General features: G+C 47.1%; 1 protein-coding gene across 1 annotated transcript; it reads left to right on the top strand.

The window, feature by feature from the left end:
• Positions 1-1,971: 1,971 nt before the first annotated feature.
• On the top strand, positions 1,972-13,599 carry PGK1 (phosphoglycerate kinase 1). The gene is made up of 11 exons (XM_059483152.1): positions 1,972-2,128; positions 4,584-4,634; positions 5,459-5,614; positions 5,731-5,875; positions 7,932-8,035; positions 8,684-8,803; positions 9,418-9,532; positions 9,828-10,007; positions 10,543-10,720; positions 10,891-10,989; positions 13,135-13,599. The coding sequence occupies exons 1-11, from the start codon at positions 2,064-2,066 to the stop codon at positions 13,173-13,175; spliced, it is 1,254 nt and encodes a 417-aa protein (XP_059339135.1). The 5' UTR covers positions 1,972-2,063; the 3' UTR covers positions 13,176-13,599.

Here is a 13,599-nt window from a genome sequence, read left to right as displayed (position 1 = left end):
CTGGTCTCCTCCATCCTAACTGGTGACCACCTCACAGGAGATTTCATGTCACCCTCAGTTTGTTCCCACTTGTGTATTTCAGGGTTTATTGCTGTTGGAACCAACACCTTTAACATGTCTGGGAGGCCCATCCAGGCTTTCCTGAGTCTTGCAGCAGGAGACTCCCACCCTTCTGCCTCAGGCTGGGTGTTTGCACTAGCCTGGCTCTCTAGGAACCTTTGTGTTTCATTTCTTGTCAGCGTGTGCTCATTTGACTCAGAATCTTTTAGGTTGGAAAAGACCTCTGACACCACTGGATCTGATCTTTGACCGATCACCACCTTATCAATGAGCACTGAGTGCCACATCCAGTCCTTCCTTGAACACTTCCAGGGATGGTGACTCTACACCTCCCTGGGCAGCCCATTGCAATGTTCAACAACCTTTTCCTTGAGAAATTCTTCCTGATGTCCAACCTGACCCTCCCCTGGCCCAGCCTGAGGCCATTCCCTCTGCTCCTGTCCCTGTTGCCTGGGAGCACAGCCCGACTCCCTGGGCTGTCCCCTCCTGTCAGGAGCTGTGCAGAGCCACAAGGTCCCCCCAGTCCCCCTTTTCTCCAGGCTGAGCCCCTTCCCAGCTCCCTCAGCTGCTCCTCATAGGACTGACTCTCCAGACCCTTCCCCAGCTCAGCTGCCCTTCTCTTGACTCCCTCCAGCACCATCCTGTCAGCAGAGAACTGACTTTGTCACCACCACTTTCTCAGCGGTATCTGTACATTTTTGTGAGCGTGGCAAAAAAATAACCCTGTCAGCAACAGAAAGGCCTATCCTATGGGCAAAACACAAAAGACCATGAGCTCCTTTTTCACCCAGTACAGTGCATTGCCCTGTGCTATTGTCACCCAATGCACAGCCCAGTGCACTGCGTTAGAGGCTGCACGTATGTTGGGGCAGGTGATTTTGGGCTGCACCCAGAACCTGCTATGGAGGCATGGAGTGACACAAAGGGAATGGCTGTGACCTGGCAGAGGGCAGGGTTAGGATTGCCTCCAGCTCTGGGGTCCCTGCACAGGAGGGACATGGAGCAACTCCAGAGGAGGCACCAAGATGATCAGAGGGATGGAATACTACTCCTGTGAGGAAAGGTTGAGAGAACTGGGATTGTTCAGCCTGGAAAAATGTAGGCTTTGTGGCCTTCCAGTACCTGGAGGGAACCTACTAGAAAGAGGGAGAAAGACTATTGACAAGGGCCTAGAGTGACAGGACAAGGGGGAATGGATGCAAACTGAAAGAGAGTAGGTTGAGATTAGGTTTTAGGAAGAAAAAAAATCTTCCCTGTGAGGGTGCTGAGGCCCTGGCACAGGGTGCCCAGAGCAGCTGTGGCTGCCCCTGGCTCCCTGGCAGTGCCGAGGCTGGGTTGAACACTGGGGCTTAGAGCAGCCTGGGATAGCGGAAGGTGTTCCTGCCCACGGCAGGGTGTGGCATGAAATTATATTTAAGGTCCCTCCCAACTCAAACCACTCTGTGATGCTACTAAACCATGCTGCTGCAAGGTGTATCCCTTCAAACAGTTGTTTTGTCCCCGCTTGTCTTGAGAAGTATTTATGTAGGTCACTTAAAAATATCCCGGGTTTTGTCTCGTCCTTTACAGTCGACGCGTGGCCTCCCCAGGCCTATGGCTCAGCCGTGAAGCGCCCGCCCTTCATGTGAAGGATTCGCACCAGCCGACACACGTTTGGACACCATTTATGGGTGATTTTCCCTCAGATAAGGTGCAGAACGGTTAATTCGGTACTCAGGGACAGGACCCCGCACTCGGCCGGCGCCCTCAGGGAGCGGCGGCTGCGTGTGGGACGTGACCGGGGCCGGCGCCGCAGCCCCGCCCCCGTGAGGCGGGATGCTCGCTGACTGACAGGAGGTTTGACCAATAAAAATGCAGAGAGAACAGCACGGACCAATCGCTGACGGGAGGGGCGGGGCCAAATGCGCTGGGTGGTGGCGGCGCGGGCGGCGCTGCGGCAGAACGCGGAGGCGGCGAAGCGGAGCAGCTTGAGCGGGACGGTGTGCTTGCGGCGGTTAGCAAACATGTCTCTCTCCAACAAACTCACCCTGGACAAGGTGGACGTGAAGGGAAAGCGCGTCGTCATGAGGTGAGGCGTTGCGGGAGGAATGTGCGTCGCCTGCGGGCCGCCCTGCTCTATGCTCCCCTGCGGGCCGGGTCGGTGCCCCCCCGGTAGCAGCCCCTTGCCCGCGCCTGGCGCATGTCGATTTGTGCGGCTTTAATTTCATTATTTTTCGCTCGCTGGGTGTTGGAGAGGCTCCTGCATCATCGTGGAGCCGGCCCGGCTCCCCTGCGGGTACGTGGCGGCCGGGCAGGGTGTAAATCCCGGCCCTGGATCACCCCGCTCGCTCGCACGTGTGTCGGCCACAGGAGGCTGCAGGGCAAATCCAGCCAGCCTGCCGTGCTTTTATCCCAGAGAACTACCCCAAAAAAAGCTTATTTCCCAGTAATTTTTTTCCTTAATGCAAATTAAAAAAGCACTGCAATAAAAAAGTGAAGATACGGCTCTGCTTAGCTGTCCAAATACCAATAATAATTAATTTCTTAGCAGGAATTGAATTATAGAATCACAGAATGGCCTGGGTTGGGAGGGACCTTAAATAAGGCCCATCTGTTTCCATCCCCATGCCAAGGGCACGAACACCTTTTGCTAGACCAGGTTGCTCCAAACCTCTTCTAGCCTGGCCTTGGACACTTCCAGGGCTGGGGCATCACCGCAGGGTTTCAGCACATCCTAGTCTGAAACCCTAAAATAGGCAGTCACTGCTTATTTATAAAGCATCAGTGCCTGAACGCCTCATGTTAAAATTGTTGCCAAGTCCTGGGAGATAAGGGCACGAAGGTACATCGTGATACGTCCTGCTCGAAATACTTTAATTATGGGGTAGTTTGTTCAAGGTCACTATAACGTGGTTACCGTGTGTGTGTTATCTGCTCTGTGAGTAGGCAGGGATAGCAAAAATATAGCTCCTGTTAGTCACAGTCTGATAGACAACTTGCTCTTTTTACCCCTTGTTTCTTCAACCTTGTTTTGAACTAGTTCCCTAATTTGATTATGAGAAACCAGCCCATGTAATAAGTGCTGAAGAAGCTTGCTCCGGATTTCCGTGCACTTTCTAAGTCTGATACAACAAAAGATCTCTGTGTAGAAATCTGTACCTGACTTTTTTTTTGCCATCTGACTGGTTTTTTTCCATTTCTGAGTCATGTTACAGAGAGCAGCCGTGCATTGGCAGGCGGTGGGCTGGGTTTGCCCGCTCAAAATCTCTGTTAATTAATGCTAATTAATTAATTTTGCTGTTCCGTGAGGGGCTACCCAAACCCAGCAGGTGAGCTGCCAGGCTCAGTGTCTCCTGGAACGAGTCACCACGTGCTCTCAGTAGTACTAAAATCGATACCTCTTCTTTTTCTCCTCATGTTCATGGTAATTTCGGCTTACTCACATCCTGCTTAGCTTCGGGTCCTAGTGCCGAAGCTTCAGGAAAAGTTGAGAATGGGGAGGAGAGAGCGCTCAGGGAGCTCAGATTTCAATGGTAGGGGGGAAGAAGGCTGAGCTGGACCTTTCTTTTGTAGTTTTGACGGCTCTGTAAAGCAAATTGTCCTTTTATTCTCTCCCTTTAGGATAATGCTTTTCTTTGCCCCTTCTAGAACTCGACCACTGTGCTGTGGGCTGCCAGTTCAAATTCTTTCTGCTCAGCTACTCCTGTTTTGCTGGCAGCTTTTGTCCTTTCTTCCCGTTTGTTTCACGTGCTGAGTGGGCTGCGGGGGGATTCATTCCCTCAGCTTGCTGAACGCAGTGTTTTTAATGTATAGAAGGATGGAGGATGCACGCTGTGCTCTCTGCTCCGGCCATGGGTGTTCCCTCCCATGGCTCTGTGAGCGATTTCTGCCTCCGCGGTTACGCAACGCAGCTTCCTGCACATGGGCACAGGGATGCCAGGCCTGAAACTCCTCCCTGCCGCAGCTCCAGCTGGCACGGCTCGGGAAGTCACCTCAAGATCCAAGTCAGGTCTTCCAGGGAGAATGTGATAAGCCACAGCAGGGAGATTAGAGCTGCAGAGGACAGAAGTTAAAGCTTCCTTCAAATGCCTGCTGGCCACAGTAGTCCAGCCAAGTATTTCTGAAGCCTCATTTGGGGACACAAGGTCACTAGTCGTTCATTTCCTTTCCTTTGGATGTTCCTCGTTGGGGTCTGAAATCATATTGTTTAAAAATGAAAAGTTGTATCTGGGTTTATTTCCTGCTCAGCATTACTGCTGCTCTGGTCCTGAGCGTTAGGATGTGTTGGTGGCCCAGTTTTCCTGAGTTACTCTAGCATTTGTGATGTTATCACAAGCAGAAATGGCTGATAACACATTGATTTCAGAACAGAACTTGTCGACAGGCCATAGGTGAACATCTAACTCTAATTGTAACACTGCTTTTCTAGCCAACACCTTTACTGGCAGGTTCCTTCACTCATTTGTTGAATATTTAAAACTAATTAAATAAGTAGTAAAATAAATCTGTAGAATATTTAATTTTGCTTCTGATTTTTTTTTTAGGGTTGACTTCAATGTTCCAATGAAGGATCACAAAATAACCAACAATCAGAGGTGAGCTGTAATTTCCATCCCAAATGGAGGTTCTGCTGTGTCTGACTTCACCCCAGTACCTGGAACATTACCATGATTAAGCTGTCACTGTTCAAACCAGAATATTAAAGGTGTCAGAGAAAGTCCAACAATTTTTAATTAAACCCCCTGCAGTTGCTAGCAAACTACACTTAAATACAAAGGTGGTACTCACTGTGGCTGCTGTGGAAAGCATATGGAAAAAATATGTTATTTTAGAGATTAACTTAAATTTCTTAAATTGGCTGTGGCCATTTCGCAGCCACATCCCTTAGGCTGTGTGTGAAAGTTGTCTCTCTTACTATCCAGAAGTCTCTGTGCCTCCTGCTTACCCTGGGGCTGTGGTAACTTGTTGTCTTTGTTAGAGTAATTGTTGCTGTGCAGCACACACAAAACCCTGGAGTTTACAAACAGTGATGCCAGCTGTCTTGCCCTGCTTGTGTGCCACTTGTAGGAGGTGCCAGCTTTGCTCACCACAATATTCTCACTGCTCATCATTTCTCTACTGGTGCAGGATCCCAGAGTAACCCAGGGAGCCTGGTACTGTTCAGGTGTGTCCTGGCATTTCTTAGCTGAGCAATCAGCAGAACTTAGATTACAAAATGCATTTTAATTCCATGTCCATGGAAGATAACAGTGAAATGTATGAAAACAGGCTGGGATGGAGAATGTTTTGCTCTTGTGCTCTGTTTCTTTTGCCATTTTCGAGGGACAGCTCCTGGGGCTCATGTGTAAGTGGTACTAATCTGCTTGCCTGGTAAACTCTAATTGATTCCTTATTAATTAGCTGTTGTGTGCTGTTGCAGAATCAAGGCAGCTGTTCCTACCATCAAGCACTGCCTGGACCATGGGGCCAAGTCCGTGGTTCTCATGAGCCACCTGGGTCGCCCGGATGGTGTCCCCATGCCTGACAAGTTCTCCCTGGCCCCAGTAGCTGTGGAGCTGAAGGCACTCCTGGGCAGGTAAAGTGCAAAAGCAGCCTGGTGTGCACCAGACCCTCCCTGCTGGGGGACCTGGATGTTTTTCTTTCCACCAGGAAGCCACTGGTGGGGTTACAGTGTGTGGCTTGTGTTTGCAGGGAGGTGTTGTTCCTGAAGGATTGTGTTGGTGCTGAGGTGGAGAATGCCTGTGCCAATCCTGCTGCTGGCTCAGTCATCCTGCTGGAGAACCTCAGGTTCCATGTTGAAGAGGAAGGCAAAGGCAAAGATGCTTCAGGGAACAAGGTGAAACTCATGTGTGCCTGCTCTGGTCTTACCTGCTGTTTGTGCAGACTGACAAGGAGCCAGCAGCCTCTCCAACACACTGATTGTGAACCTGCTCTTAACAGGATGTCAGAGATCTGTAGTTCACTGTGTCCCACTGTTGTGCAAAAGCTTTGAGTGGAGTGTAGTGAATTTCCAAGATGGAGCAGCTCAAGCATTTCCAAGACAAAACAGCTCAAGTGGAAGGCTATAGATGACTCTATAGCCTGACTCTGTCAAAGAAGGAGAAATAAACTAAATAGAGCTGTGCAAGAAACTGCTGCTTGTTAGGCTTCAGTATTGGATGTCTAAAATTTGGAGACAGTTTGTTGCCACCAGGCCCATAAGAATGGTTCTTCCTTTTTGGGTTACATGACTAATATTTCTGCAGCACAGGGCTTATCAAACCCCCTAAGCCTGTGTGCTCTTCAGAGCAGTTCTCTAGAAGCAGGCTGCCTTGCACCTCTGACATTTTGCTGAAGGTCAGCAGAGTGCTTGCTCCAGACAGCTGCTTTTCTTAGCGATGGTGACCCTGCTGGCTCACAGAGATCCTGTGCTTGGAGGGAATGCTGACATGGAGTGTGCCCTTTATGGGCTGACACAGGACTCCTGCAGCTTAGGAACACAGCACAGAGTTGGTGAGCCTGTGCAGATGGCAGGGGGAAATTGAGCAAATCTGGAATTATTCACTGCTAGAACTGTGTGCCACTGCAGGTATCGTGGCAGGGAGAAGAGTGGGGCAAGAATTTAATTTTCTCTGGGAGACAGTCCCTTGGTTTTGTGTGTTTCTGTAATTCCCAGGTGATTTAGCTGGGTGTGTGCATATGGAAGCACACACTGCACTGAGCACAACAGGGGAGGGGCGCCAGTGTCAGAGCTGCCTCTCCTAGCAGAGGTGAAAGTCAGTGCTATGGAAACAGTGATGCAATACAGGGTTGCTGACTGCTGCTTGAACTGTGTTTTTCCAAAGTAGATGCAGTGGTGGTGGTTCCTTCTGTCAGAGCCTCTTGTGTTCTGCTCACAGATGGAGCTGGTTCCAACTGGAGCACTTAGTCTCTGTGCAGCCAGAGTGAGGGAGAAGTTGGCAGCATTGTTGCAGAATCTCTGTGGTCCCTTGCACTTGTCTCCTGCACAAAGTCTCTGCTTAGTCTCTGCTAAAAAGGGCCCTAAAGCTTTGCTGAGCCCTGCTGCCATCTCTTGGAGTGCCTTCCTGCCATTGTCCCTGTGGTGTCACATGTGGTGCTGGCAGAGGCCTCCCTGGGGTGCTGAGCTGACTGAGCAGAGCCCTTGGGAGGGGTGGCCTGGCTCCAGTCTGGGCTGTTCCCTGCACCAAGGGGCTGCCAGCTGCCCCTGAGCACTCACCTGCTGCTTGTGGGCTCTGCTGTCTCCTCATGCTGGGAGGGAGAGCTGGACTGCAAAAGCCATCCTGTGAGGATTTGGTAGGATGCTTGGAGTAGTCTTTTCACAGAAATACACCTGTCCTTACCCACTACATACTGCACTTATCTGCATTTCCAGCACTGGCTGCTTTCACTGTGGCCTGTTACAGTGTGCAAGCCTTTTATCAGACTGTTCATTGGTTAATCCTCAGTGCAGTTGCTAAATCAGTCCTTCAGGAGCTCAGCCTTTTACTTGTATCTCTTGGAGATGATGCTTGCTTTGTTCAGTGAGTGAGCATGAATTTGTTTAGCCTGATCCCTGCCTTGTCTCTCCACACCCTTCCTGTGCTACCTGTGTTCACCACACAACACTGGAACTCTGTTGGAGAGAGACTGGAAGGTTTGTGGTGCTGCAGTTCAGAAGTGGGAACAGTTTCAGCAATAGCAGTCTAGGGGAGTTTAAAGTGGAATTTAAACCATTTAAACTTTGTTGCTTCTGCTGGAGTGGAAAAAAGCAAATGAAGAGAGTGACCCACTGGATGGGCTGATGAGTTCCTCAAACTGACCTTTGCTTTGGATTTCAGTCAAATAGCTGACTTTGAGTTCAGATTCAGAGTCAAAGTCTCAGGGTACAAACTTGTCCTTCTTTCTCTTTTTAGATCAAGGCTGAGCCTGCAAAAGTGGAGGCTTTCAGAGCCTCTCTTTCCAAACTGGGAGATGTCTATGTCAACGATGCTTTTGGCACTGCACACCGAGCTCACAGGTGAGTCCCATTTCCCTTCCCCAGGCAGAACTGCAGAACAGTATCTGTTGTGGAAACACATCAAATACTGCCCCTGAGGAGTTGTAACTTGCTTTTGGGCTCACCCCACTGTCATTGTGCTGTGTTTGTTCCTCAGTAGTGGATTTACTGGAGGAGGTTGTCATCAGTGTATGCTGTTTCAGGTTTGTCTCTTGAAATGAGATTTTAAGACTTTTTTTAGACTTTGAAGATCTAATGATTACTTAGGGCTTGTATAAATTGTCCTGCAAACACAACATCCCTTTTTCTAAAATACTAATCTCTCCAGAGTTATTATTTTCATGGAGTGTGTTTGGTTATGTGTACTTGCAGACTGTAGTCCTCTTGGAAGAAGAAATCCCTGCTCTTGGGAATTCTTAATTTTCCTCTTGTTTGTTGGATCACTAGTTGAGATGATAAATGTCTTGCAAATCAATATTTCTGTGCAGAACCAATGTCAGATGTGAGGCATGCACAGCTGTCTTATCAGGCTAGGAAAACAAAGCCCCTGTGTGTGTTTTCATGCAGGTCCTAGCTGTTCTCATTGCTGCAGCTGACTAAAGAGTTGGCTTTGTAATGCTGTGAAAAAGGAAATTTTTCCTTTCCTCACTTTTTACTTTAATTCTGCAGCTCCATGGTTGGTGTCAATCTGCCTCAGAAGGCTGCTGGCTTCCTCATGAAGAAAGAACTGGATTATTTTGCCAAGGCCTTGGAGAGTCCAGAGAGACCCTTCTTGGCAATTCTTGGAGGGTAAGGCTCGAGAACATTGTGACTGTATTTCTCTAACTGCCCTAACAAACGACATGTTATTTAAGCAAGTGCTTTCCTTTCTAGTGTACCTGCAGTTCAGATTAGTAGCTGACTCCTGAGATATGAGATGTGGATTAGAGAGGAGCTAACTGATACATCTGCTCCTGTGATGATACGATCTGACAGTTCATTGTTGTTCCCCAAATCAAGACAGTCCCCAGCAGTTTTTGCCCAGATGAGCCAGCAGAGCAGTTTAGCCATGAGGTGGCCCAGACATTGTCAGTGACCTTTCCCCCCAGTTCAGGGTACAGGAGTGCTCAGGCTCTGTAAATTGACATGACCTCTCATTATGCAACTGGGGCTGCATGGGCTCTGCTGGGCAGTCAGGGGAAATCAGGCTCTAAAGGGCTAATGAGGTTTATATTTAAATAGAAAAGAAAAAAAGGAATGCTGAATAATGCTCCAGTAAGCATTTTAATGCTGGCCTGCTAACTTGCAAAATTCTCTTTTTGCCCATTTCAAACAATTTTTTGTTGGATCATTCTCTAGAACAGCCTTGACATACCAAAGTCACAATATTCATTATTAATTCTTTTTCCTTTTCTCTCTTACAGAGCCAAAGTTCAGGATAAGATCCAGCTGATCAATAACATGCTGGATAAGGTCAATGAGATGATCATTGGTGGTGGAATGGCATTCACCTTCCTCAAAGTGCTCAACAACATGGAGGTATGAGGAGAACAATTCCATGTCTGCTCCTAGTGGGAAATGTGGTCTGAATGCCCCTTACATGTTCTGGGATTGAGCACAGGCTCTCTTGGCTCTCTGCAAGAGTAGGGAGCACTGAGAAATTACTTGACAATCCCTTTGCAAAACTCAGATTGCTCCTCTGTCTCTCCATGTGCTTTAAGAAAACAATATTTCCAGAATTGCTGTCTGGGCAGTTTGAGTGCTCATGTTCTCTTCTGTCATGACCAGGAGCTAAACAAACACCTCTCTTACTTTTCCCAAATGTTTCCTTTAGATTGGCAACTCTCTGTTTGATGAAGAGGGATCAAAAATTGTCAAGGACCTGATGGCCAAGGCAGAGAAGAATGGTGTGAAGATCACTCTGCCTGTTGACTTCATCACTGCTGACAAATTTGATGAGAATGCACAGACTGGGGAGGCCACAGTGGCTTCAGGCATTCCTGCTGGCTGGATGGTAGGTTTGAGTGGGACAGGGACTGACAGGAGGAGAGGAATAGGATGGGTAGAACACCTCTTAAAGGAGTAGAAAGAGTAATTGTGAGCCTTGGCACATGTTCCTGAGGGCAGTCAAGCTGTGTGGAGTTTGTTGGTTTAATGAAATTGAAGCCCTGTTGTTTGTTCTGAAATTTTAAGTCTAAAGTAGCTTCTGTGAGATTTGGATTAAAACAGCAAAATTCCTCTCTGAACATGCAGATCTGAATGCAGTAAAAATCCCTTTTATTTGACTGGAATTTACGTAGGGTTGGCAAAGTTTTCTAAGGCTTCAAAAATCTGACATTGATTTAAAATTGACTTACTGGAAGATTAAGAAGTGTTAGGAAGATAAATACCCCCCCCAGACTCCACCCTCCTGCAGCAGCTGCTGGCAAATCTGTCTGTGAATGGAGAGAAATTCTTGTTTCTTGTCTGGGGTGAGGGAGAAGCTTCTGGCTGGGCATGGGGGATTTGAGCTGGGGGTCAGCAGTGATGACTTCTCTCACTTCCCTTAGGGCCTGGACTGTGGCCCTGAGAGTGTGAAGAAGTTTGTTGAAGTTGTGGGAAGGGCCAAGCAAATCGTGTGGAACGGTCCAGTGGGAGTCTTTGAGTGGGACAAGTTTTCCAAAGGAACCAAAGCCCTGATGGACAAAGTGGTAGAAGTTACTGGAAAAGGCTGCATCACCATTATTGGTAAGTAGTTGTGTTCTTGTTCTTCTGTTTCTAAATGCATGGAGGAAGCTTATGATGGCCAGTACTGTGATAAAAATACTGATCAAATTATTTTCCAGAAGTTCTCCTCTGTCCTTCAGTTGGACAAAATCTGTATTTCTTGTGTCTCATGGATTCTGTTTGTGCTACAGGTGGTGGAGATACAGCCACTTGCTGTGCTAAGTGGAACACTGAGGATAAAGTCAGCCATGTCAGCACAGGAGGTGGAGCCAGCCTGGAGCTGCTAGAGGGTAAATCCTCTTTTATCTTCATTTGTTTTAGTAAATATGGAGTTCTGGGTGCTTTACCATTAGCATTTATCAGGAAAGCACAACAACAGAGTGTCATGGTTTGATACTAACCTCTTTCACCAACCAAAACAACAACAACAAAAAAATCCCTTAAAAGTATTCTACTTTTAACCCCCTATATTCTCAAAAACATATCCATGTCCTCAGTAGCCACACCAAATACCAATATTCAAATCTCAACACTAATTAATTTAACCACAAACTCCCAAAAAACTCACTTCCTTATCAAACCAGGACACAGAGAAATGTCTTTTCTGTGCCACCATGTGGAGTTAGTTACATGTAGCTTTGGAGCTACAAGCTCCTCTTCTCCTGTTCTGTAGCTCTCACAGAGGAAGAGAGGAAGGAAAATGGAATATTCCTGCAGACAACACAGTGTGCTCCTCCCAGAAAGGAAAAATACTGGGATAGAAAACAAGAGTGGGCTGGATTTGGTCACTGATCCCTCAGGACATGGCAGCCAGTTGAAAATGCCCGGTTTCTGATGGGGGAACCTCATCAGAACAGTCTGGAATTCTTGCCAAAAGCCTCTTCTTCCTGTTTGGAATTCCCTTGGGTTTGGGGAGCCCTCTAGTGCTCACCGACAAACCTGCACGAGGGTGCTTGGAATTCAAAATGGAGAGGATTGAAGGGATTCTTGTAACGAGTTCCATTGTTCTCGAAACGACTTTTCATTTCCTCTGGTAATTTGCCGTTTCCCAGTGTGTGTAAATTATCCAACGCTGTCAACTCCTCTGGAGAGGAGAAACCTCAATAAACTGCCTTGCAGCTGCTGTTTGCAGGAGCAAGATGGGAGACAGAGCTTTTGTTCTGTTGCCTAGGGAGTGATGGGGAAGGGAAAGAATGCAGATGGCTCGAAGGAAATGCTGTGTATTCAAAAGCACAAACTTGTCTAAGTTTTGGCCCAAAATATGGGTTTGTGTGTGTGATCTTTTAAATGTAACGGAAGTCTGGCTAATTAGAAAAGCTTCTGAAGATGAAAAAAGGGGAAAAAATCCCTGAAAACTCAGCAAACTAGTGAGTTGTGAACAGTGTTACAATTCAGTCCTGCTGCACAGCTTGAGCATTAGAAGGTTGTTTTTCTGAGGAAAGGCAAAACCAGAGTGGTGTCTGTTCATTATTAAAGTAGGACAAAAAGCTAAAAAATGTTTTAGAAAATGTTGCACTTTATTAATCTAGGCCCTTGTACTCAAAGCTGAGAATATTCTTTGCTTCCATCAGTTGGAATGAAATGTATAAATGTCTCAACCTGAGTGTTTTAGTTATTTAAAGACCTGAGACTCATAGGAGGCCTTTTCTCTTGATTCATTCTTAAAATTTCCACCACACTCCCCAGAATTCTATTTACATGCCACTAGGGATTTAAGAAAGTATGCAGCAACTCTTTAAATCCAATCAAAAATCTGTTTGCCATCAAATTTCATGGAAAAGGATGTTGGGTGTTTGGATCTGGCCCTAGAGAGACTTGAACAGAAATGTGCCATTGCTGTTAATTGAGAGTTGGTGGCTGGGCTGTGTTAGGAATCTCTGCTGACATCTGGGTGGATTCACTGTGTGGAGCAGGTCCATGGAACCACCATGGTCAACTGTAGCTATGGTATTTTCTGAAAAATCCCTTTGCCAGGATTTTTTTTCCCAAGAAGCCTCAGAGAAAAAGAAACACAATGATTATCTGCTGCTGTGGAGTGCCACTGGTGCACCCTTGATTGGTCCATGCTGGTTGTTTCTAATTAATGGCCAATGATAGTCAGCTGGCTCAGTCTCTCAGAGTCATGAGCTTTTTGTTATCATTCCTTTCTATTCCTTGCAAGCCTTCTGCTGAAATCCTTTCTTCTATTCTTTTAGTATAGTTTTAATACAATATATATCATAAAATAATAAATCAGCCTTCTGAAACATGGAAGAGATGAGGATCTGACTCTCTTCCTGAGACCCCTGTGAACACCACCACAGTCAACGTGGAGCCAAACTCTTCTGTTTTCAACCTATAATTCCTGATTCACTTTTTAACATTGCATCTCTTTGAATGTTGCAGAGTTGCTTGAGAGGTCCCTAACCCTGCTGCTGTGTTTTCTGTGTCCCCAGGTAAGGTTCTCCCTGGTGTGGATGCCTTGAGCAATGTGTAGAGAGCAGAGCCCCAGCCCGGTCCCGTGCACAGCCCCTGAGATCCAGCACTTCAGCGCTTCTGTGTTCCAGCTCTGCCAGAGGCACATCCCAGAATGTAAACCAGAACGGGGCCTGGGAGCAGGAGGGAGCAGCAGAGAGCAGAGATTTTCCTGACTGCAGTTTACATGATGTGGGTTTGTCCACTGTTACCCCACTTGAATTAACGTAGTTGAAGCTGTTGTTGTGAATTTAGAGTGTATATATTTATATTTTGCCTTTTCAAAGAGATTAATCCCTGTTAGACGTGTATCTCAGAAAGGAGTGCACTGTCCAGCTTCCATCCTAAAGGCATTTTCATCACTTGACACGGTTCAGAAACCAGAGAGACTCCAGTTTTTTGGAGGTTGGTTGTAATAGCTGCTGAATAAACATATTTCAAGTGCT

The sequence above is a fragment of the Ammospiza nelsoni genome, chromosome 15 (genome assembly GCF_027579445.1).
Source record: "Ammospiza nelsoni isolate bAmmNel1 chromosome 15, bAmmNel1.pri, whole genome shotgun sequence".
NCBI lineage: Eukaryota > Metazoa > Chordata > Aves > Passeriformes > Passerellidae > Ammospiza > Ammospiza nelsoni.
Note: the sequence above shows the minus strand (reverse complement) of the source record. Positions and strands in the feature narration are given on the sequence as shown.